The following is a 27,096-nucleotide window of genomic DNA, read 5'->3' as shown; positions in this document are numbered from 1 at the left end:
ATGGTATGGAGATAAGAGAGAGTAGTACAGTAAAGGGGACAATACAGTTCAGTTATGGTAGGAAAAGATGGTATAGATATGGTAAATAATGGTAGGGGTAGATAGCATAGTTATGGTAAAATAATGGAGACTATTGAAGAAAGGAATGCTCTTTGTGTGTGTCAACGATAAAACAAGACGGGAGCAGTGAAAACCTAACGTCGCCTTTCACGCACGCTCGAGTACAAAGCATCATCTCACGTTTACGCTCGAAGCATCAGACATTCACGCACACCTTGGACATAAATAGTTCTAAAATTCTCTCTCCCTCATGTACAAAATTTATTGAAAGAAATTACAAATTAGGGCCAAATGCATTTCTATCATGTTATTCACTGTTTTTCTTTACAATTTCAGAAAAAAAAAGTTACAGCAGTACATTTTGATCTATGAGTTTAGCCAAGAGGTTGATTCTGGAATAGTGGTCACAAAACCAACCCGTCTATAGGAAAATACAAAAGGTGTAAACAAGGAGACATTCACAGTTGCATATTAACCCTTTGCATCACAAGCATAGCTGTCATAAGACTCGTAATCCCTGCACTTTTTCGACCGTTTATTTATTTTCTCGTATAAAAAAAAAAAACATATGACCACGCTATAGTATATGGCTTTCGACGGACAATCTCGCGTGCCGTCGTTCGGGTAAAAGATATTCCACGACATCGCGGCCTCCCATCGCAACGCTCACCTCATGTTTGTTTCTACGTTCATTTTGTCGGCCAGAGTCGGCAACAGAATCTAGTTGTCACGTACAGAACACCGAAGCTTCAGGAATTCGTGGATGACGATGAGGTGGGATAACTTTATACAAAAAATGTTTCATGTAATGCATCAACAAATAGTAACAATAGAATTTCTCATTTTTTTCATGTATGCGCTTAATACAAAAGAAATATACACGTGATGGTTGCAACTGAGCGACTGGTGAGGCTCCTCTTGTTTTGCGTAGAAAATAAACCCCCAAGTCATATTGTTTTCTTCTTCAATAAATCTTTCCAAATGACTTTACAACTAGAGCCCATCAGAACTCTCTCTCTCTCTCTCTCTCCGAGGCTCACTATTGACTTACTTCACATAATTTACCCACAGTTACCGTGGGAATAAAATAAAAGGACAGTGTGTCAAGAGATAGGTGGAGGTATGTCACTCTCAACGGTTGACGTTTATACAAAAAATCTTTTATCGGCCGATCTGCTATAGGGGGAGAAAACCACGACAGCAGAAGCGGCGTCATTCATTACTAGGGGGCCCACACCACCTGCCAACAAGGCCAGGGAAGTTAGCAGGACTACTGGCGACCTTCACTCCAGGCTAAATCCTTTAAAGAACATGTAGGCATTTTTTTTTTCTTTTTCAAGAGAGGAAGGTGCTATAGCGGTCACACTTCATCCCTCCACAGACCGAGTTTGTCACCAGGTGTTGGACTGTGGGACTAGAAGTAGGAGTTTAAGTGTCAGTGTGTGTCAGTGGGTGTGTGTATGCATGCATGTGTATTTCAGAAAGAGAGGGGGGGGGGGGTTTACATATATGCCTTGAAATGTTTAGCAAGTGTGTACAGTAGAAACATGTGTGACAAGCAGCCCTCTGTAATAAACTTGCAGCAAGGCTCAACTTAGCAAGTCATTACACATATTCACTTTTAATGAGGCTTACTATAAAACATGATAAGGCAAATCACATTTCAGTAATAATTTTGTTAGGCTAGCTGTCTGACAGGTCCCTCATCAATTTGTCTCTCATAGAATATTGCCACTAGCAAGAATGCAACACATGCATAAAACATATAAAAAAAATTATTTATTGAACCACCAGGGCTCATTTATATTCTTTTAAATCACCCAGCACTCCAGCCGCTCCACCCGACACTCGGCGCCACGCATCCTCGAGTCGTACGACCGGCGCCCTGCCACGGAACTGTCTACGTAAAACCATAACACTAACCTAAGACTTAAGGCCTCCTGTCACAGAAGCACAGGCCTCACAGTATAACTTCTTCCTATATCTCAACAATAAATACCAATCTGCAGCCTAACAATACTCCAGTTAGCGGCCGAGCTCCGTGTGACTCGCCCTTCCCCGCCGAGTACAACTCTCGCAATACTAAAATGTATTTACCGCGCGAGAAACATGGGAGCGTACCCGTAATAATACCCCTTGCATAAGTCCCCCTTATATTTTTTATTTATAATATGTATAAAAATTTAGCAAACCGCTCCGTACACCACCGACGCGCTGTACCGGCAACAAACAAGATCAATGAACTATCCTACATACATCTCTCAACACGACAACGGCAACAAAACACTCCCGACATCCCTGCACGTATCGAGTCCCACTCCGTGAGGAGGTCGGACACTCGGGCGGACACGACTGAAGGCTGGGGGACGAGCGTGGGTTTTCTCCTACTAAGCCCGGGCTTCACTGGCTGTGACGGACGAGGGGCGAGTAGTGGCCGCGGCTGCCGGGCGTACTCTTGGGCACGGACCAGTTACAGCTCGCGAGCTTCGTCTCGCTTCGCGTTGCCGGATGTGCCGAGGTTCAGACGTGCGACCCAAATTCGCGGAAATCTACGATAGTTTTTTTTATACAGATCAGACAGTGGCAATTAAACACTTTACAAATAGTTAGAAAGCAATATTCAATGAGGAACTACCTCATTATTGTTGATAAAACCTCTATTTTTTCACCTAACATATGCAGCACCTCAGTGTGCGAACCGTGGGTGGTGCTTGGGGAAGTACGGAATATGGTGACCCGACTGTAAGTGCTGCACGGCGGCCGTCGACGTGGGAGTGAAGCCCGCCATGGAGGAGGGAATGTGTGCCGTGGCGGAGTGTGGCGGAGGCCCTGCGTGGTGCATCATGTGTGGAGGAACCACCACAAACTGAGTGGCCATCTGTTGGCCGGGGCCGCCGTGGTGGCCGCCTCCAGCCGTACCTGCTGCACTCTGACCGGGCCCTGGGTACTGAGGGGCGTGAGGCGACTGTGCGGTGTGAGGCGAGTGCTGTGGCATGTGTTGAGACAGAGACTGCTGTGCTCCCATGTGAGGGTATATGAGGGACTGTGCCGGGGAAGGTCCCGGAGTAGACGGAGGGTTGGGCATGTTCGGAGGTCCGCTGCCGCCGCCCGGATTCTGTGGAGTGGGCGGTTGGGTGGGCTGAGGAACTGGTCCGGGCGTGTGCGCTGGGTGAGGCTGGTGAGGTGGTAAGGTAGCCTGAGTCATGTACATCGTCTGGTGACCGTGCTGCTGTGACTGCTGTTGGGAATCTGGATTCTGGTGACAAATACCCATAGATGTTGGCACCATAGCTGCCATCACCGGCATGCCTGCATGAGGAAACCGCAGCATCATGGGAACGCTCGGATATTGCTGAAACAAAACAAAAACAATAAGACAATCATACATACGTGTCTTCGTTAGGTAAATAATATAGAAACAATAGTGATATTTTGTGGGTCAAATTTATCACAAACTGAAATAGCTAAAGACACAGCAACACAAGGGGAAAAATAAAACAAATAAAATCTATATAAAATTGCCTCATAAATCAAGTACAAATTTAAATATATCACAACTTGTATGTGGCTGGGAACAGACAGGTCGGTCAAGAGAGACAGTTTGTTATAAGAGACAAAAACTTCATCTCTCCCTTAGGATCCTCACTCCTTCACTATATCGAGTAACAATGACGATACAAATGACAGCTTCGAATTGCCCTTTATAGACGATAAATCCTTGACCACCGAAGGGTCAAGACGTACCTGGCGCTCCTCTCGGAGCAGCCAGGTCAACTGTTAAGTTGGCCCATACCAACCCCCTCCCCTGAACCTTCCTCCCCACCGGAATATCAACAAGTTCTCGCCAGAAGTTACAATTTCATTTAGGAAAGGAACGGAACCAATGTTAAACAGAGGTGAACAGTGCTTAAGTCAGTGAGAACAACTCAACAGTAACAGTCGTACCCAAGTTAACCTTCACACAGTGAGGTCCCAGGTACCCAGTGATAACGGCCCGTGAGACCCAACAACAACCAGCGATGTGTTAATCCGTCTACGATAGGAAGGCCTGGGACCACACCTCACTCATATAACACCATCTGTGAGGGAATTACTACACCACATGTCCCTCATAACACCATCTGGGAGGGAATTACTACACCATGTGAGGCCCCTCATAACACCATCTGTGAGGGAATTACTACAACACGTCAGGTCCCTCATAACACCATATGTGAGGGAATTACTACACCACGTGAGGTCCCTCATAACACCATCTGTGAGGGAATTACTACACCATGTCAGGTCCCTCATAACACCATCTGTGAGGGAATTACTACACCACGTGAGGCCCCCTCATAACACCATCTGTGAGGGAATTACTAGACCACATGATGCCCTCATAACACCATCTGTGAGGGAGTTACTACACCACGTGAGGCCCCTCATAACACCATCTGTGAGGAAATTACTACACCACGTGAGGCCCCTCATAACACCATATGTGAAGGAGTTACTACACCACGTTAGGACCCTCATAACACCATCTGTGAGGTAATTACACCACGTGAGGTCCCCCATAACACCATCTGTGAGGGAATTACTACACCACGTGAGGTCCCTAATAACACCATCTGTGAGGGAATTACTACACCACGTGAGGACCCTCATAACACCATCTGTGAGGTAATTACACCAACCAAGTGAGGCCCCCATAACACCATCTGTGAGGTAATTACTACACCACGTGAGGTCCCTCATAACACCATCTGTGAGGGAATTACTACACCACGTGAGGCCCCTCATAACACCATCTGCAGGGAATTACCACGAGGTCCCTCATAACACCATCTGTGAGTAATTACTACACCACGGATGCCCCTCATAACACCATCTGTGAGGGAGTTACTACACCACGTGAGGCCCCTCATAACACCATCTGTGAGATAATTACTACACCATGGTCCTCATAACACCAGCTGTGAGTAATTACTACACCACGTGAGGTCCTCATAACACCATCTGAGGAACTACTACACCACGTGAGTTCCTCCTAACACCATCTGGGAGGGAGTTACTACACTCGTGTTGCTGTTCAATACCTACATTAATCTGTATGTTCACTGTATGTTCCTTTACCTTTCTCTAACGAAGGCTTTTGTTAAACCACCAATGTATGTAATAAGTCATTTATGTCCAATGTATATTTTCAGCTTCCGGGCTGCAGAACTTTTTCAATAAACCGTCAATTATTATTATTATTTATTATTATAAATGAATCACCAAAACCGGCGTTATCATTATGGTATACGATGACCAAAAGAAATAACTTAAGCACCTCGGGCAACACACAGGATAGGAGATAACTGAGGACTTAACACAGCTATATGCAAGAATTTAACACAGCTATATCCAAGAAGTTAACACAGCTATATCCAAGAAGTTAACACAGCTATATCCAAGAAGTTAACACAACCCGGTGACAACTGGCCTTCAAATACAAACTTATTAAAACAGCACAGTACTCCCTTAACATAGCAACCAGGCAGTACTGTGATAGTTACGGTGGTCTGTAGGGAACGACAATCTGGGTGATTAAGATGTCAGTGGTTACCCGGGACGAAATTGGTCGTTTAAAGCCCGTTAATTGTCTCCCAGGATACCACCCATCCCCCCACCAGGTCTTAGTGATTGAGTGGGATACTGTACAGTTCCATCTTAGGTTGATTAAACTGTTCCGTCTGCTTTAGTTATTAAGTCAAAACAGTAAATATACAACAAAACCTCCATAGAACGGACTATATAGAGAGGAAAGTCCTTTATATCGAGGGTCTGTTAAATGCAAAACCCCCATCTAACGAACTACAGCAGCTCCTTGACTTACGACGGGGTTAGGGACCCAAATCCAGGTTGTAAGTCGAAAATTCTTAAATAATACAAAGAAAATCTAAAAATGGGTGTCTCTTTTTCTTCTCAGCACCACAAAACTCTCACTTTTAAGCTTGCCGGCCATTTTAAAGTGAATTACAAACGAAAATTTTGTCAGTACACAGCGCAATCACTAACGTTGGGACTCAAAAATACGTAATCTGGCAAAATTTTGGTACGACTGAGGCGGTCGTATGTCCGGGAGGTCGTAGGTCGAGGAGTAGCTGTATATAGAGATGAAAGTCCATTATATTGCGTCCCCAATATTCCACCACTAACTGGCGGGTCATCAGAAAACAAGACACATAACAGACCCAACTGACATACCTGGTAGTGTTGCGGATTCTGAGGCAACATATTCTGTGGTATGTGTACGGTAGTGATGGCCTGTGGCTGGGTGTTCATGGGGGCCGGGGCCAGTATGGGCTGACCGGTCGCGGCTGCTACTTGCATTGGTGATGTGTACTCTGGCCGCTGGCTGTTACCCACTGGAACTGTCGCAGAGAAAAACGATACATTAAACTATCTCTCCCGATTCAGATTAACATTTTTCTAAATTAATATTTTCCTAACATAAGAATCTCCTAAAACAAAACATTTTTCTAACATAACATAACATTTTTCTAACACAATATAAGATTTTCCTTACATAATATAATTTTTTTCTAACATAACATTCTTCCTAACATAATATAACATTCTTCCTAACATAATATAACATTCTTCCTAACATAATATAACATTCTTCCTAACATAATATAACATTCTTCCTAACATAATATAACATTCTTCCTAACATAATATAACATTCTTCCTAACAACATAACATTCTTCCTAACAACATAACATTCTTCCTAACATAATATAACGTTCTTCCTAACATAATATAACATTCTTCCTAACATATCAAAACATCTGGCCTAACATAAGACTTTCCTAACATAAAGTAAAGATTGTAAGTATCTCAGCCATTCTCAGATGTTAAAGACAAGGCAAATAAGTATTCTCTTATTACTGTATTACTGAGTTTTGTTTTTGTGTGGGGCAGTCTGGGAGGAGGTGGTGGGGGGAGTGAGAGTGAGGAGGTGGGGGAGGGGTGTGGGGGGGGATAGAGCAATATAGAGTGAGATAGAATAGAGGAATAGAGCTGAGATAAGTGAGAGAACTCCTACGTAGATTCTTTCCTCATCTCCTGAACTTAAAGACGCCGTAGCGTACTAAGTAACTCCTATCTAAGTGATGTGAACTATATTGGGTTAATAACTTTCTAATTAAACTTAAAATTGAACTTAAAACTAGAATCAAACTGACCTGGATTAGATTACCGTAACGAGTTAATCCACGTCAGTTTTTTTTATGTCATCAGTGGTCACCTTATATATAGTACAGTTGGTATTACAGCATTGACTCTTGCTCCCATAGATACAGGTTACAAGAATTAATGTTGTTACCTCTGAAGCTAGCAAGCGTGACCATCACCACTACAGATATAAAGTACAGTACTAGCTAATTCGTGGTCACACACACATACACATTATACGACATACCGTAATGAAAAATAGATTAATCCCTCCCTCTCTCGTTAACTAGGGGTCTGAAGGTAACGTTTTTATATTTTGTACGAGATTAGCCGTGGTATCTGGTTAGGGGTATCTCTGGGTACCAGTTTCATAGCCTAGACAGTGAGAATATTTGCTGGATCACATCTGTCTTGAGGTTCGTCTTATTTAACTTCATTAGAGGACAATTTATTATCTATTATGCCCGGATCCTCATTGTGTTTGGGGCGTTAAAGCATCGTTATCAATATTTAAGTCGATTTCCACCTGTGTATAGCCTCTTGCAGTCTCTGAGGCCATTTCTTACAACCTCTCCCCATGTCACTGTTGTTCTGCCTCTACCTCTCCTCCACCTCCACATTTAGACTCATACCTCCAGTTAGTCTCCTCCACTCATACCTCCAGTTAGTCTCCTCCATTCATACCTCCAGTTAGTCTCCTCCACTCATACCTCCAGTTAGTCTCCTCCATTCATACCTCCAGTTAGTCTCCTCCAACCACACCTCATCTCACCAGTCACATTTCTAGCTCACTCAAGTCTACCTATGTCATCCTCTTCAACTGTCTATATTCACTACCAACTCTTCAAGCTATTTCCTTTCATGTAGTAATGGTCTTAAAATTTCCTCAAGTCACTTTCATAACCGAGTAGCTTCAACACCCCTCCACCAGGTAACAACTAATTAACACAGCTAAGCCCACATGGTTACCTGATAGATATACAATAACACCAATATTCAGCAACATCCTCCAGTCTGCTATTCACAGTACCTCATGTGTACCCGCCTTCCACACATTAATTAGGAGACAGAACATGGCTAGTTGCACTTCCCACAGGTCCCTCATCCAAGCCAAGAGTCAATTAGTGATTTTTCATCCTTCATATTATGTACTATATAGCTATCTACTGTGCTGGTAATTTAACAGTATGAGAGAGGGAGGGTTGGGGGCTAGGTTGGGGGCTAGGTTGGGGGCTAGGCTGGGCAGGGGTCCTAGTGCAAACAGCCACCCAACTCACAGCCATTATCACCCAACAGTAAATATACTCCAAATAACATGACAACACCTTTTTCTTATACAAACCCCAAGGAAATTAACTTATCTAAAATGATATAAATATTCTGTAAGATTAATATTTCTGCTGATAATTCAGATGAATGATACGCTTTGTTTTGATTACAGTCTTATTCTATACCATTAAATATGTCCATTAAACTAAAAAAAATAAAGCGGGCTGGGACGAATCATAGAGACAGTACAGCACATCCTTAAGTGCACTGATAAGTCCTGACATGAACCTACTCTGATAGCCCCCAGCTCTTTACTGTATGCTGTCAAGTTAGAAATAAAGTTGTAAATACATTATACTGTTAATGTATAGTTAATCTTGTAAGATGTTTATACACAATGTCTCAAACTAAGGGGAAACTCCTCCATTACCCAACACCCCCCCCCGAGGAAGAACTCATTATCGTAACCCATATATTTCTTGAAAGGTTATTGTGTAGTTAAGTTTACAATATAACATACAGTAGCATAAGGGAGTTAGTAATATGGTAATTATTTCTATACTACAAGTCTTAATGGATAATATGAACATCAATCAGTCTGCCATGTGTGTATGTGTGTGTTAACCACTCCACAACTTCTCTCCCACCCTGACCACCTAACAACCCTCCCTCTATGGCAGGTGTCCAGTACGTAGTCGTCAGAGCGTCCAGTGACCGACTAAAAAAAAAAATAAATAAATAATGCTGAATGGTTTAATCCTCTTGTGTGGTTCCTTTCTAGAATCAGAAACTATTAGGAGCAGATGTTTGGTTATTAATCTAAATGCAGGCAAAAGAGAGTCACGTGGTCGACTTAACAGAGTTTTGAGGGCGACCGACCGACCGTCCGACCAGCAGACAACGCTCGACGGACAGTACTGGACACCACCACCCTTATCTACACCACACCACCACACTACACAGCAACTGGAGGGGGGAGGAGGTGTTTACTTGACATCCACGGCCTATAATCTTGATAAAGAAAAAAAGAGAACAACACATTAAACATGATCATGGTAAGAGAGATTGAGAGGCATCAGTAAGTTAAATGAGAAGATGAAGGAAACATTCTTATATATTATAGTGTGTGTGTGTGTGTGTGTGTGTGTGTGTGTGTGGGTATGGTGTGTGTGTATGGTGTGTGTGTGGGTGTATGGTGTGTGTGTGTATGGTGTGTGTGTGGGTGTGTGTGTGTGGGTGTATGGTGTGTGTGTGGGTGTATGGTGTGTGTGTGTGTGTGTGTGTGTGTGTATGGTGTGTGTGTGTGTGTGTGTGTGTGTGTGTGTGTGGGTGTATTGTATGGTGTGTGTGTGTGTGGGTGTATGGTGTGTGTGTGTGGGTGTATGGTGTGTGTGTGTGGGTGTGGTGTGTGTGTGGGTGTGTGGTGTGTGTGTGTGGTGTATGGTGTGTGTGTGTGGGTGTATGGTGTGTGTGTGTGTGGGTGTATGGTGTGTGTGTGTGTGTGTGTGTGTGTGTGTGTGTATGGTGTATGGTGTGTGTGTGTGTGGTGTGGTGTGTGTGTGTGTGTGGGTGTATGGTGTGTGTGTGTGGGTGTATGGTGTGTGTGTGTGGGTGTATGGTGTGTGTGTGTGTGGGTGTATGGTGTGTGTGTGTGGTGTGGTGTGTGTGTGTGGGTGTATGGTGTGTGTGTGTGTGTGTGGTGTGTGTGTGTGTGTGTGTGGGTGTATGGTGTGTGTGTGTGTGGGTGTATGGTGTGTGTGTGTGTGTGTGTGTGTGTGTGTGTGTGTGTATGGTGTATGTGTGTGTGTGTGTGTGTGGTGTGTGTATGGTGTGTGTGTGTGTATGGTGTGTGTGTGGTGTGTGTATGTGTGTGTGTGGGTGTATGGTGTGTGTGTGTGTGTATGGTGTGTGTGTGTGTGTGGGTGTATGGTGTGTGTGTGTGTGGGTGTATGGTGTGTGTGTGTGTGGGTGTATGGTGTGTGTGTGTGTGTGTGGGTGTATGGTGTGTGTGTGGGTGTATGGTGTGTGTGTGTGTGTGTGTGTATGGTGTGTGTGTGTGTGTGTGTGTGTGTGTGTGTATGGTGTGTGTGTGTGGGTGTATGGTGTGTGTGTGTGTGTGTATGGTGTGTGTGTGTGTGTGTATGGTGTGTGTGTGTGTGTGTGTGTGTGTGTGTGTGGGTGTATGGTGTATGGTGTGTGTGTGTGGGTGTATGGTGTGTGTGTGTGTGTGTGTGTATGGTGTGTGTGTGGTGATGTGTGTGTGTGTGGGTGTATGGTGTATGGTGTGTGTGTGTGTGTGTGTGTATGGTGTGTGTGTGTGGGTGTATGGTGTGTGTGTGTGTGTGTGTATGGTGTGTGTGTGTGGGTGTATGGTGTGTGTGTGTATGGTGTGTGTGTGTGTGTCTTGAGTTTGTGTGTCTGAATTTGTGTCTTAAGTGATTGTATCTTTGAGTTTGTGATTTGCTAATGAATTGTGTCTGAGTTTGCATCGTGAATTTGTGTCTTGTAAGTGATTGTATCTGAATTTGTATCTTTAAAGTAATTATTTGTCTTAATATCAAATTCTAAAACACATCAACAACACACACAAAGTCACCCAGCACTAAACATTTGCTCCACAGTAGTGAGTAGTGAGACAATACCGTGAGTTAAATGCAAGTCATTACAAACTTGAGAAAATAATCAATTTGGAGAGAGACAATCACTTCATAATTGCCAACTCTATGCAATGTTGGCAAGTCTCCATCTACCCCTATTCCCACATACACTCCTTCCCTCTCTATCCCCTCCTGCTGAAATCTTACCGTCCACGATCTACATCCTATGGCATCCTATGTGATTTATGTAGCTATATTCTCAGAGATTTGTCTATGTTAGAAGCACAGAAGCACAATTAAAGAAGCACAGTCCACGGACAAAAGTTGGCTCTCGGGGGTGAAAATGAGCCACTGGAATGAGTCTCCAAACTGATTTTTAACCCTGACTTTTTCATCTTGTTTGGGGTCGATGGTACTTTGTTTAGGTCGGGAGAGAACTTTTGACCCTGGCTGTACATCTGACTACATAAAAAATTTTGACCCAGGCTGTACATTTGACTACATAAACAATTTTTGACCCAGGCTGTACATCTGACTACACAAACAACTCTAGCCCTGACCAACGGAACGTCATTCGTATTTCTGAGTGGAAGCGCTTAACTAGTGTATTGAAAACCATTATTCTATTGCTATTGTATGCTCTTGAAAACCATTTATTCTATTGCTATTATAAACATTCAAAGTTAATACAGGGCCCCTCAGAATAAAACCTACACAAGCTAACAGATTCTCATGATAATCTCTTGAATGCTCATATACAGTATCACATAATAAAATTTCTGAGACACCCTGTATATTTTCTACCCTAGTTAATTTTTATGTTTCAATCACGTCTCTTCCATTGTCGAAGTGACCAAAGTCTATTGAAACCATAACCTTCAATCTATGTGACCTGACCTAACATAACCTTCAATCTATGTGACCTGACCTAACATAACCTTCAATCTATGTGACCTGACCTAACATAACCTTCAATCTATGTGACCTGACCTAACATAACCTTCAATCTATGTGACCTGACCTAACATAACCTTTAATCTATGTGACCTGACCTAACATAACCTTCATCTATGTGACCTGACCTAACATAACCTTCAATCTATGTGACCTGACCTAACATAACCTTCAATCTATGTGACCCGACCTAACATAACTTTCATCTATGTGACCTGACCTAACATAACCTTCAATCGACCTAACATAACTTTCATCTATGTGACCTGACCTAACATAACCTTCAATCTATGTGACCTAACCCTAATGAAATCAACACGAGCTATTATTCCTGATCTTTAACCTAATCACCATAACCTAACCTAATGAACTATACAGAGATGAAGAGTCCGTTATATCAAGGGCCCAATAAATCTAAAACCTCAATATAACGAAGTGTATAGAGATGAAAAGTCCGCTAAATCGAGGGTCCGATAAATCTAAAACCTCAATTTAACGAACTTCATAGTCAAAAAGTCCATTATATCGAGGGTCCTTAGGTACAAAACCCCCAATCTAATGGAATATACAAAGACGACAAGTCCTTTATATCGAGGTTCCGCTGTACTCTTACCTCTCTTGGGGAACCGCGGAGGCTGAGGCTGCACGGTGAACGACTGGGAACTCATCACAACAGTCTGGGGCATCCCTACGGGCGGGGCTCCCATCTGCGGGGGCTGGTTCGACTGGATCTGTGGGGTCTGGGGCGTGTGAGGCCTAGGGGGAGTAGTTGTGCTCGGGGAACGCTGCGGGATGATGGGGGGAGGGAGAAGGGGGTAACGATGAGTCATGGGGTTCCAGAGAGACATTAATTATACTTCATGGTTCAAAAAATAATAAATAAATAAAACAAGATAAATCAGGCAAAGGGTAAAAAAATCAGATAAATTATAGTTAATGTCAATAATCTGAGATAAATTATAGTTAATATGTCAATAATCTGAGATAAATTATAGTTAATATGTCAATAATCTGAGATAAATTATAGTTAATATGTCAATAATCTGAGATAAATTATAGTTAATATGTCAATAATCTGAGATAAATTATAGTTAATATGTCAATAATCCGAGATAAATTATAGTTACTATGTCAATAATCCGAGATAAATTATAGTTAACATGTCAATAATCCGAGATAAATTATAGTTAATATGTCAATAATCCGAGATAAATTATAGTTAATAAGTCAATAACCTGAGATAAATTATAGTTAACATGTCAATAATCCGAGATAAATTATAGTTAACATGTCAATAATCCGAGATAAATTATAGTTAATATGTCAATAATCCGAGATAAATTATAGTTAATAAGTCAATAACCTGAGATAAATTATAGTTAACATGTCAATAATCCGAGATAAATTATAGTTAACATGTCAATAATCCGAGATAAATTATAGTTAACATGTCAATAATCCGAGATAAATTATAGTTAATAAGTCAATAACCTGAGATTAATTATAGTTAATATATCAATAATGAGATAAATTATAGTTACTCAATGGGTCAAATATGCGTGAGAAATCAGTTAATGAGGAACAAAATTCAAGCGAAAATCATATCTGCGGTTATTGTGATGTGATTTAGCTTATCTCTCTGTCTTTTGATAGTTGTGAAAGGTCATGTGAGGTGTGACTTTGAACCACAAACTGCGACCTTGTGAGATGATAAAGGTCCTTGGGATGGGTCTTGTGTTTGGGTTAATGCTGATAAAACAATTACTGAGAACTGGGGGAGGAAATTAAAAATGAAAAGTTATCGCCTTGACGACCTCTGACCCTTACACCCCAAGACTAAGGATTATGACAGCGATGCCAGATGACGACGCGTTCCCTCGGTACGTCGGAAAAAACCCACGAGCGATACTTACGGGACTGAACGGCTTGGCGTTGGGGTTAAAGACGAACTCCTTTGCATTGGGGTTAAGTTTGGAGTGAGAGACGGCCGAGGAGATCTTGTCGACGTCTTCGTGGGGTTTGTTGATGTCCGCCGCAGGGCTCATGGTCATGGTGGGAGGGTTCTGGGGGTGGTGAGAGCTCTGGGGTGCTGACTGGGGTGGCCCAGGAGGAGGCACTGACGCAGGAACGGGTGGTGTTTGCCTCTGTTGGGGGTGCTGTTGTGGGGGCAGGTGCTGAGGAGGCAGGTGCTGTTGGGGTGGCATAGGGGGCTGTTGTTGTTGTTGTTGTTGCTGCTGGGGTGGTGGTTGTTGTGGCTGCTGCTGTTGTGGTGGTGGCTGCTGTTGTGGTGGTGGTTGTTGCTGTTGTTGTTGTTGTTGCTGGTGATGTTGCTGTGGATGCTGCTGCTGTTGGGGATGCTGTGGGTGTTGTTGCTGAGGCTGCTGAGGCTGTTGCTGTGGAGGCTGCGTCTGTGGTTGCGGCTGTTGTTGTTGTGGCTGCTGTGGCGGTGGCTGCTGAGGCTGTTGCGGAGGTGGCTGTTGTTGTGGCTGTGGAGGCGGCTGCTGTGGCGGTGGCTGTTGTTGTTGCTGAGGCGGTGGCTGTTGTTGAGGCGGTGGCTGCTGATGGTGTACCTGAGGTTTCTTCTCCGCCGGCTCCGTCAACTTGAACTCCTCGCTGAACTTCCTCAGATCGGCCAACTGTTCCTCCTTGACCCGGTGTTGTTTACGAGGCTCCCTCTGTTCCCTCGGCTCGGCCTTGCGGTGATCGCCCTGACCGACCGGCGGCATGTGACTGGTGTGCTGGCTCGGCGGGTGAAGCTGCTGTTTCTGCTGGACTTGCTTCTGCTGCTGGCCGTCGCTGTGGGGCGGTCCGTGGTGTTGGCGGTTGTGTTGGCCGTCCTGCTTGTTGTTGTGGCGGGGTTCTCTGTTGGACTCGCTCATGGAACCCTCGTGATTTCTGCGGTCTGGGGGGGGAGGACACGAGTGATGGTGGTAATTAGTTATAGAGAACAACCGTTAATGTTTGTTTAATTGTCCAGTACACATAGTAGTAGTATGTAGATGCACAGTAGTAGTAAAAATAATAGTAAAATAGTAACAGTAGTAAAAATAAGACAAAACTGCCAATACCCATGACGGTTCTAACACCAACGACTACATCCGTACACTTAACTCATTACAGTACCAGTCAGATTAGCACCAGTTGACACATACTGACCAGTCTATAGAAGCAAGGACTGTACCCCCCCACCACCACCCCCCAGAATAGTAAGTAAAGTGAATTCAAACTGATATTGTTCAGCTTGTTCCTTTCCTGCTATTGTGTGGATTTAGGAAGGAAGGAATGGAGAGAGTTAGAAAGAAAGAAAAAGATGTAAGAAGGAAGGAAAATGAGGGAGAAGGGAGAAAAAAGACAAAGAAAAAAAGAAGAAGAGAGGAATAAGGGACAAAAGTAAGAGAGAAAAAAGGTAGGAAATGAGAAATAAAGGAAGAAAGAAATAAAAAAACACATGTACTTGGGAAATGGCCGTAAAACAGTGATACCACACGAGCCTCTCAACTTACCATAGGATCCCTTAGTGTCACCATTCACTTTGGTGTCTGGGGTGTGGCCGTGGTGGGCGCCCTGTGAGTTGTTGCGGTGTAGGGGAGGATGGGCCGCGGGGGAGGGATTGTGGCCGGCGGGGTTGGGCGTCTGTTGCTGCTGGGGAGGGTAGGCCTGGGAGCCGCCGACGAGGCCCCCGACGGGGCTGTGACTCGCCGAACCGGCCTGCGGTGGACCCTGATACGAAGGGGAGGTGGACGCCGGAGGATTAGGCCCCGGGTGACTGTTGTATCTGGCCCCCACGGGTGGTGGCGTGGACCGCTGCAGCTTCCCACCGTTCTTACTCTTGTTTCTCAGCATCGGGGGAATATATTTACCTCCGGCCATTCCTCCAGCCGCCTGTTCACCTGGTCTCGCTACGGCTGAATATCTGCCAAAGAGTGACCCAGGAATTAGCTGGTATATAACCTTTACAAACACCTGATGTTATCTAGATGGATATTTGGGAGGAGAATGTGTGTGTGTGTGTGTGTGTGTGTGTGTGTGTGTGTGTGTGTGTGCATATCTAAGCGTACGAGTATTTAACACCTCTCCCTTCCATTATAACATCACGATGGCTGTGGCTAACTCATCAAACACTGGGATGGTGACACACACCACAACCTAACCTAACCAGCTGACCAGAGTGTGAAGTCTTTACAACAGACAATGAGAATAAAGACACAGAAGGTATTACACGAGAGAGAGAGAGAGAGAGATGGACCTGAGGCTATAACAAAGGCAAACCGAAGTATTAATCCACTATTCCGCTGGCCATAATGCCAATCCACTATTCTATCTATAATGTGTCAAATTTATCAACTTATTTCTATTTTTACTTTCATAATTTTATACCAAGTTGTCATCACCCATTTCCTACACACAATTCTCCTCCTCATCCCCATTTCCTACACTAACTTACCCTCTCCTCACCCCCATTTCCCCAACCCCATAACTCACGTGTCCTCCTCGTCCCCATTCTCCAACTCGGACTGTGCGTTGGAGGACGGAGACTTCAGGATCTCGGCCGCGATCCTAGACGCCTTCTCCTCTCGCTCACGGTACTCTGCGGTATTTTTTTTGTTGAGGGGCGTCGTGTAGCCCTCCATATCGGGGCTGTAGGAGGTGGTGACGCCGTATTTCTCCTCATTTTTGCGGAACATGTCGTCCACGTCCCAACCATTCTGCGGCCGAGACTAAGAAGTATTAATGACAGAGTGAACTTGTGGCCCAAATGCATTATTATTATTAGTAGTGTTAGTATTATAATCATTCATCATCGTTATTATTTACATTCATGACAGCTTGTGCGTGATACATTACTGTCAGTCTAAATCATTCTGCATTGACGTACGAGAATCAAAACACATTATTATTATTAACGTCTAAACCATTCTGCGTCGATGTTTATAATAAAATGACTGTATATTAACATCCACCTGCATTAATAATTGTGTAAGCAAAATAGAATGTAGAATTAACATGTAAATTATTTTTGTATCAATGAATTTAAGAATGAAGGAATATATTATGGGCATTTTTAAGCTAATTCAATGGGTTGACTTGATGATGATAGATGACAAACAGTTAGGTTGGGTTAGGTTAGGTTAGCATTGGGGTAGTTAACTGAGGGGTAACCCATGAAACGTCGACACATTCTAGCGAGGTAAAGTTAGGTTAGCATCAGGTTAGGTTAGAATAGACTAGTTTAGGTTAAGTTAGGGCAGGTTAGGATAGGTCAGGATAGCATTAGGTTAGGTCAACATCAGGTTAGAGGTGAAATAAACAAGAGCGTCTATAATCACCAGGTAACAACATAAGAGACATAACCAGCCAGATCCTCCACTTACCGAGCTATCTTCCAGAACTAAACTATCTTCTGTAGCGGTCTCCCCCTGCCACGGCTCCAGGGTCCTCTCAACCACCTGTCCATTAAATCGGCTAATAACTTGGTCTACTTGAAATCCCTCTGAAAGGAAAACAAAAGTCACGTTAATAAAAGAAAACAATAACAAAACAAATCGAAAATGTACATCATATATATATTGTTTTGATTTTATTTTGAATGGGGACTTTTTTTTTTCAAGAGCTAACGTTTGTTGTTCAGGGGGCTATATTTATTTTCCAGGGGGCTAAATTTATTTTCCAGGGGGCTAACATAAATTTTCAGGGGGGGGCTAGATTTTCTCACTTTCGACAGAGTAGGTTATTACTCAAAAGCCCTCACAGACAAGACCCAAACAAAAACGCCCCCCAACACCCACCTCTAGTTGCATATTCTAGATCGACATTGGCGACCTTAATGGTGACGATATCGGTCGCTGTGAAGATCATCTTACGCTTGATGGTCTCTGGGTTGATGAGGGCCGGGTCTCCTCGCGACACTGGGTGGGCCAGATCTAAAACCAGATCGAAGTTTGGCCCGAAGGTTGTGAAGACGCCCTCGATGACGTCGTTTGTCTTAGTTTGAATCTGTCGGTGGATCAGAACTCGAGTTAGTGGCTTTGAGGACGTGTCAAAAATATAACCAATAAAAAAAAAAAAAAAAAAAAAAAAAAAAAATCAACAATTTATGACACTTCCTTAATTGCTAAACGACAGCCATCATATGTAAACAACAGAGTTTAAATCCATACAAGAGTGATAAAGCGTCACCTTAACCTGTGAGGGTCGAGGAGCATCAACTTACCCTGACTGGGAGACCGACCAGGGCCCCAACTGACTGCATGAAGCGGTGGTTAGTGTATACACCGTCTGGTAGCACTTGTTTCTCCGCACCTTTTCCACGACCGCCCCTGGAGAAAAACCAAACACACACACTCGTTATAAACCACCCCGTTCAACTCTACCCCTTCTCTTCACTACGGGGATACAACTCGAAAAAGAGAGAGAGAGAGAGAGAGAGAGAGAGAGATTAGGATCTTTTGATATACAGTAGTGAAAATATGCAGATAAATTACAAAACACGAAATCAAATAACAGATAACGACGTGCGGCTGTAACGACGACAAATACAGACCAGACAAAACACAAACAAATTTACATAATACATAAAATAAAGACACACGGTAATTAGAAGTAAGGGGAACGATGGCTGAGAGACATTAATGGGGTGAAATTGATGAAAGGAGGACACCGGGATAAGAGACCTTGGGTGGATGAATGGAATTTTTAAAAGGCTGTGGTGGTTCCTTGAGAGATGCAACACCTGGGAGGATTGGTGAGGACTGTCAGAGGAGGGGGAAGAGAGTATTAGGAGGAGGAGGGGGATTACTATAGGAGGACTGTGATCTGCTACTCTTGAGGCCTGAAGATGGCAGCTACCCAACCTAACCTAGACTAACTATTTGAATTTATATTTATAATGCTGTACCACTGATGCCTTATATAAACCTTATCATAAAACCTAACCTAAAGGAGAGAGAGAGAGAGAGAGAGAGAGAGAGAGATACATACATACCAACCTTACCCTAACCAAGGTAAAATATGCACACCGTTTGTAAACACATATGCAGATAACACCCCACCCCACAACTACCTTATCACTACACCACACACAATCAGTGAACCATTTCCACACATGTTTGGCACACAACAAGAATGTGGTGAAATGGGGTGTGGTTGCAGTGGGGTGTTGGGGTGTGTTAGGGTGGGGGTAGGGTGGGGTGTGTTAGGGTGGGGGTGTGGTGGTGTTAAGGTGATAATGATATAAGTCATACAAGCACAGTAGATTTTGTTTTGTTTTGAGTCACTTGTGGCAGGTCATTCCTCACTACAGCTCTAGGTGTGGGAGAGAAAAATTACACACACACACAAAAACCACAGACAGACACAAAAAACAGACAGACAGACAAACAGAGACAGATGCACAAAACAGACACACATACATACACACATAAAACAAACACAACACACCCCCACACACTCTTTCTCACACACACACAACAAACATACCCACCCACACATACACCCACACACACTCTCTTCCCCCACTAACTACCTCTCCAGATGGTTTCTAACACGACCTTCACCTTCCGCCTCTCGGCCAAAGACAGGACACCCACCTAGCCTCACCCCCCCGTCAGGCTGTATAGAGGAAAATACCCGTAAGAACTGGATTGTACTGTGAATTGTGTTTGGGGATTGTCGTCAGTATTATATGGATGATGATGATGATGATGATGATGATGATGATGAGAGAGAGAGAGAGAGAGAGAGAAAATGGAGGTAACAAGAGGCTGGTTAATCTTCAGGTGAGATAAACTAGGGTGCTTCCATGATAGTTCGTGGTGTACTGCTGGGATAGGTGTGTGGTGTGGGTGTGGTGTGGGTGGATATGTGGTGTGGTGTGGAGGAAAAGTGTAATATTTCCCTTGAATCTAGTCATCAAACACACACAATCTCTCTCTCTCTCCTTATCAAGCATTGGGCAGATAAACAGATACACAAACTTCATAAAATATCCCCCCCCAAATAGTAGCACTTTAACATATAAACAAAGAAGGTTACAGGATTACAGGAAGCTAGCAATCACCCACACGACCTATGTAACCTATGTAATTCTTTGTATTAATCCACAGCAAAAAAATAAATAAAATAAATCCACTTGAAACAATTTACTGTAATTTGTGAGAAAGATTTGAGTAGTTTAAATCTGAAATATTATGAGAAAAAATGTATAATCTGGCAACTGTGTGTGTGTGAAACTGATGACACACTGAAAGCTAATTTGTGGACTTGATAATGCAGTGTGTTCGAGAATAATGATGGAAGTTAACAAAGCTACAGGGGGTATTTACAGAAACTCATTATATCGAGGTCCATTAGCTGCGAAACCTCCTTATAACGGATTAGGCCTATACTCGTTAGATCGAGGTCCGCTATATTGGGGGGTTATTACTGTTTCCTTATTACTGTCACGGTGAAAATCAAGCGGACTGTCGGTAATTAGTTGTCCGTTACCTTGGGTTGGGGGTGGGGGGGGGGATCTAATATGGGTTGGGTAGGTTAGGTTAGGGTTATGTTAAGGTGAGGTTGGGTTAGGTTATGTCTGAATCAATATGTATTAAGTGAAAATAATTAACTCGTATATCAGAACCTGTCATGATAAACAGAGTCAACTGTTATCTTGAGCCAAACCTCGACACAATCCCTAGTCTTGTGTGTAAAATGATTAGCACCTCGACACAATCCCTAGTCTTGTGTGTAAAATGATTAGCACCTCGACACAATCCCCAATCTTGTGTGTAAAATGATTAGCACCTCGACACAATCCCCAAAATTACGCAAAAAATAATGAGTTTCCTAATTCTGATTTGACTCCGTGGTCTTGGAAACAAATGAGCAATACTCCTCAGTGTTTCCTATGACTGGTAATAAACATTTACTATTTTGCCGATGCCCGCTGTCAATGGGTTGGTAGATCGTGCTTGCGGACAAATATGGTGCCTGCTGAGAGTCTTTTCCCCTCGGATACGTTCGCGCCAAAGCAATCAAGCACGGCAGTCATGGCCACACACTAAGGAAATTAAACTATGTGAGATAATTAAAATTAACTGTTTAATGTAACCTAACCTAATTTAACACATCCTAACTAACTCATCCCAAACTAACCGAACCCAATTTCATCTAAACCAACCTAAACTAAACTAATTTAATCTAAGCTAATCCAATTTAACCCAACTTCCTAACCCAATTTCATCTAACCTAACCTAATCCAACCTAAAGATCAAATAATTTTCTTAGGTTAGGTTTTTGTATTTGTTGACAATAACTGTGCAACAAGAACAATGTATTCTTCACCCTTTTAGCACAATAAATTAACTATCAATGGACAAGTTAACGAACGAGTGGCTTCGTTTGGACGCCATCCCGAACCCGTGTCCAACGAGCACATATCGTCAACCATAGTACGCGTATCGGTTTAGATTTGGTTAGGTTAGCTTTCGATATGTCGTTAGTCTCCCACGATCGCCATATACAGGTAACTTTTCCTCGAAGTCACGTAAGGACACAGAGACTCGTCCCTCACACGACCACACTCAGAGTCACTCACCGTCACTCAGAACCACTCAGTCACTCACCGTCACTCAGAACCACTCAGAGTCACTCACCCTGTTATCTGATTATCCATCTTCTCATTTACTCTCGCAATATGTAGAAAATATAAACAAAAATAAATTACCCTTAAAATTTCACACACTGCTCAAATCTTCCGTAAAAATAAAGTTATTTCGTAGAATAAATTTTCCACGTGACAGACACTTTAAAGTAATGATATGCAATTAAAAACGCACATATGGTTTTACATGTCAGTGCGGTACTCGAACAACGGCGATCAAATGAGTGTCTTGGCAGCCCAGTATGGTATGAAGACTTGCTATTCCACATCAGAATCGAATCAGAATCGACGATATGACTTTTTGCGATCATTACAACGTTCCGTACTGTACTATACTTACTCTAGGGTAAAGCTGATGGGGAACAAATGCAGTACAGGTATATATGAAAATCTTTATTATGGAATATCTTTCAAGAGATTGTATATGATTGCTTGTCTCACTAGTCCAACTTAACGAGATCTAACTATCCTCGCCGTCGTTACCATTCCCGGGCTATATTCCACACCCGAATGATTTAGCTGCGATTACCCGATGTTATGGTGTCCCAGCCGCCATCGAGGGATTTTTTTCAAACGCGTTTTATAGATACACGTCCTTCCTATCACCAACCCTTCCCTCATTTGTAATAATGTCTCAAATTCATTTCACCTAACCTAACTATGACTTGTACTAACCTAACCTAACCTATATCAACCTAACTTGACCTAAACTTATTTAACTTGAGCCAAACCAAACAGTAATTAAACCTAACCTTAATTTAACCCCATTAAACTTAAACTAACATAATATAACCCAGATTAAACGCACGCAAAATGATGGGACAGTTTTAACTTCAATATCATTTAACACACACACACACACACACACACACACACTTGGTACTTGTGAATATAATTATAAAGTTTCACTTCTAACCATTATTTTACCAGTCAATATAAAAATAAAGTAATTTTTTTTAATATAATGTTAAACTTTACATCCTCACATTAAGACAAAAATGTGATGTGAAAATTTTAAAATGAACACATTTCTCCACCAATGCTAAACACACCCTCAAAATTATGTAATAAACTTGTACTGTATTCCTGTATTTTGGTGAATCTATGTATTCTCTTGAGGTGGGGGTTCGTATTTCAGCAACGGCCTCTTTCCCAATGCTGTAACTACGCATGGCAATGGCTTGGTTGGCTGTCCTCGATCAAACTACCTTACTCTTTACTATTGTCGTTTAACCCGGTGGTAGCGTTTTAATCTGCCACGGTGCTAACAATAACAGCCGACATGCCATTTAGACTTGTATCACCTGAAAGAATCACCACCCCGGTTTATTTCACCTGAAGATTAAACCACCCTAAACCTAACCTATTCCCCTCAGTGTTAGGATGGTTTAATCTTCAGGTGATATAAGCTGGGGGTAGTGATTCTTCAGGTGATCTGGGGAGGAAGCAGGTTGGGGGGAGTGCTAATCTTCATGTCATCCAGTTATTCTTCCATACCTGTACAGTACTTCTTAACGGGTTTGACCTATCTGTACTAAAACAAAGGTAAGGTTAGGTCAGGTAGGGTCAGGTTACGATAAGTCTGGATAGATTACTCACACACTACAGCAACACCACAAAAAATCCATAAGAGATCCTACAGCATACACCGGACAGCTGAGTTATTGAATTTTCTACGGTAGCTTCTGCAGTTGAGTCCTTATTGACCCTGTTGGATGCTGTGTCATTCAAAACATTATCTAGATTTACAGTTTATTGATTAGATGGTGATATTTTTAGTCAGGTGTCACCATTATCTGTAGTAAGTGTGGTGGTGGTGCTGTTTTGTGGTGTGTGTGTGGTGGTGGTGGTGTGTGGGGTGGTGTGTGTGTGGTGGTGGTGGTGTGTGGGGTGGTGTGTGTGGTGGTGGTGGTAGTGAGTGTGGTGTAACTAATTTCGTGGTGAGTGAGGTGTAACTAATTTGGTGGTGAGTGAGTGTGGTGTAACTAACTTGATGGTGATAGTGTGTGTGTGTGTGTGTGTGTGTGTGTGTGTGTGTGTGTGTGTGTCACCATTTTTAAGTATTATTTGATGAGTCACTATTCTTTGTAGATTGTGAGTGTGGTGCTAATATTTTTTTTGGTGATAGTTGGTGTCACTATCCTTTCTATATAGTGAGATGAAGTCACTATCTTTGTATAGTGAGGTTAAGTCACTATCCTTGTAAATAGTGAGGATGAAGTCACTATCCTTTGTAAATAGTGAGGATGAAGTCACTATCCTTTGTATATAGTGAGGATGAAGTCACTATCCTTTGTAAATAGTGAGGATGAAGTCACTATCCTTTGTATATAGTGAAGATGAAGTCACTATCCTTTGTAAATAGTGAGGCTGGTCACTATCCTTTGTAAATAGTGAGGCTGAACTCACTATCCTTTGTATATAGTGAGGCTGAAGTCACTATCCTTTGTAAATAGTGAGGCTGAAGTCACTATCCTTTGTAAATAGTGAGGATGAAGTCACTATCCTTTGTAAATAGTGAGGCTGAAGTCACTATCCTTTGTAAATAGTGAGGCTGAAGTCACTATCCTTTGTAAATAGTGAGGATGAAGTCACTATCCTTTGTAAATAGTGAGGATGAAGTCACTATCCTTTGTAAATAGTGAGGATGAAGTCACTATCCTTTGTAAATAGTGAGGATGAAGTCACTATCCTTTGTATATAGAGGATGGTGATGTCACTATCCTCCAGAGATAGTGACATCAGTGCTGACGTCAAGAAAGACCAGAAAAAAATGGAAATTAGTAGAAAAAATCTTCCATTACCCTAAAAAAAAAATACAATTATGACAATGAAGTTCCTACATTAATTACGATTATTAAATGCATACATATATTTATTCCACTAATTACATTACGATTATTAATATATATTTACGAACATTTATTTGGTTGAGGTGAATTTTTTTTCATTTTTTTTATAAGGAATAGATACGGCAATTGTGTTAATATAGCTTCAATTGTAAGGGTAATTAGATGTTAATGAAGGTGTTAATTATGTGGTGGGTTATTAACGTGGTGGGTGTGGGTGGTGGTGGTAATGGATGGGGGAATCAACTCCAGATGTCCATTCACAATTACCTCCCCACCACATCCTATCACCACTTTTAGCCTCATTTATGGGTTATTTCTCCAACAAAAACACCAACAGACACACCAACCTCCTCCAACACGATGATTAATGCGAGGGGAAAAAAATAATAAATGATGGAGACGTTGGAGGAAAGTATTGGTGGAGTCCGCGCCTCTCCTCTCCACCAACCGCCGGCCACACTCCCTCATTCTCCCTCAATATACCACCTCCCTCATTCCTCCCTGAGATGTTTTATACACATACCTACCTGATGTCTCCTCCTAAGGGGTGTAAGAGAGGTGTTAGAGGGACATAGACTCACCTGACGGAGCTTGATCGGGTTTTTCTTGACCTGGCGTTCATGGTCTCCTCGGCTCTCCCTGCACGGGCCTGCCGAAATTCGCTGGGGACCGGAATTTTGATGGTACTTTTTTGACAACGATGCACAAACAACAAGGTTAAAGTATGGGCGATGATTCCTAAGTATTCCCGGGGGTTATCAAGTAGTTTCCCAGCCTATAAACAATGCATAACGGTAAAACACAAGGTACACAGTGTCCCCCGGGTTCTGAGTGCAATGGCACCTAACATGTAGGAAAATACGTTCCAATAATAGACTGGAGAATTTATTTTTTTATCTATATCGTTTAATTCTTATTTATTATGGGTGTTATTACGATTATATTTTATTATTTAAGTTGTTTTTTTATTAATTTGTTCAATCTATCGGTTTATATCGTAATTCTGAAAAATATTGAGAATATTTTGATGACTTTGCTTGCCGGTGTTAACATACAGGTTGTTGCCATTGTCAGTAAAAGAACCAATAATTTATATAATCTAATTAACTGTCCTTTAATTTATCACCTATAGGGGAATTAATATAACGATTTATATATTTAAAACCATGTACTACCCTGAAAGTACTGTTAGAGGCAGATAATGAACACAAGATGGTGGTAATACGGGGTAGGGATGCCACAGAGGCAGAGTTAAATGCTGTAACCGAGCGGGAATTTAAATATTTCGCAAGGTGTATTAATAATTACCTCTATAAACCACAAACAATTAATCTACCCCAACTTATCTATCCTATATATATTAACCTAGAGATATAAGAGTATTATTATTAAAAGATACAAGCTTATCTATCCCGGAGAGAACAACAGAGGTATTTTCTCAACCTTAAGGAAATGGTCACATACTTGTTATAATTAATGGCGTGACTCATATCTTACACGTCAGGCCGGGAGGTGCATTGGTGTCCGGGTTCTTTAACATAAAAAAAAAACCACCTAAAGCTTTTTGTAGTGGTTTAAAGGGACGTCACAATGTAAGCTTGGGTATAATTTTAGTTCGTGTGTGTGTGTGTGTGTGTGTGTGTTACGCAATAATCCTCAAAAGGTTAAATCATCATCCTCAAAGGGTTAAATCATCGTCCTCAAAGGGTTAAATCATCGTCCACAATGGGTTAAATCATCATCCTCAATGGGTTAAATCATCATCCTCAATGGGTTAAATCATCATCCCCAAAGGGGCTAAATCATCATCCCCAAAGGGGCTAAATCATCATCCTCAATGGGTTAAATCATCATCCTCAAAGAGTTAAATCATCATCCCCAAAGGGGCTAAATCATCATCCCCAAAGGGGCTAAATCATCATCCTCAAAGGGTTAAATCATCATCCTCAATGGGTTAAATCATCATCCTCAATGGGTTAAATCATCATCCTCAACGGGTTAAATCATCATCCTCAACGGGTTAAATCATCATCCTCAACGGGTTAAATCATCATCCTCAATGGGTTAAATCATCATCCTCAACGGGTTAAATCATCATCCTCAATGGGTTAAATCATCATCCTCAACGGGTTAAATCATCATCCTCAAAGGGTTAAATCATCGTCCTCAAAGGGTTAAATCATCGTCCTCAGCGGGTTAAATCATCGTCCTCAAAGGTTAAACCATCGTTGCTTCGAAGGGTTAAATCATCGTCCTCAAAGCGGTTAAATCATCGTCCTCAAAGGGTTAAACCATCGTTGTCAAAGGGTTAAATCATCGTCCTCAAAGGGTTAAAATTACTGTCTTTAAGGGTTACACACACACACAACACAAGCATCGAAAGAGAGAGAGAGAGAGAGAGAGAGAGAGAGAGAGAGAGAGAGAGAGAGAGAGAGTAGGAGAGAGAGAGGCTGAGATGTCAGCGGGAAGTCTCCTATTATAAGGGGCGGAAGTGACGTAAGCTTGATAGCAATA

The 27,096-nt window shown here is 42.4% G+C and overlaps 1 protein-coding gene across 4 annotated transcripts; it reads right to left on the bottom strand.

The window, feature by feature from the left end:
• Positions 1-297: 297 nt before the first annotated feature.
• Positions 298-25,451, bottom strand: LOC121867787 (ataxin-2 homolog). Of its 4 annotated transcripts, XM_042367891.1 has the most exons (12): positions 25,164-25,451; positions 20,997-21,127; positions 18,299-18,404; positions 17,874-18,081; positions 17,460-17,578; positions 16,570-16,805; positions 15,591-16,000; positions 14,001-14,989; positions 12,701-12,872; positions 9,527-9,547; positions 6,295-6,461; positions 298-3,412 (listed from the first exon to the last, which is right to left on the bottom strand). In XM_042367891.1, the coding sequence occupies exons 3-12, from the start codon at positions 18,335-18,337 to the stop codon at positions 2,747-2,749; spliced, it is 3,027 nt and encodes a 1,008-aa protein (XP_042223825.1). In that variant the 5' UTR covers positions 18,338-18,404; positions 20,997-21,127; positions 25,164-25,451; the 3' UTR covers positions 298-2,746. The 4 variants fall into 4 exon arrangements, with proteins under 4 accessions (XP_042223825.1, XP_042223821.1, XP_042223823.1 ...); XM_042367887.1 differs by lacking the exon at positions 20,997-21,127; XM_042367889.1 differs by lacking the exon at positions 20,997-21,127 and having other exon boundaries at positions 16,570-16,793.
• Between the last annotated feature and the right edge of the window lie 1,645 nt (positions 25,452-27,096).

The sequence above is a fragment of the Homarus americanus genome, unplaced genomic scaffold, assembly GCF_018991925.1.
Source record: "Homarus americanus isolate GMGI-L3 unplaced genomic scaffold, GMGI_Hamer_2.0 scaffold46583, whole genome shotgun sequence".
Classification (NCBI taxonomy): Eukaryota; Metazoa; Arthropoda; class Malacostraca; order Decapoda; family Nephropidae; genus Homarus; species Homarus americanus.
This window is presented reverse-complemented; position numbering and strand designations above follow the sequence as displayed.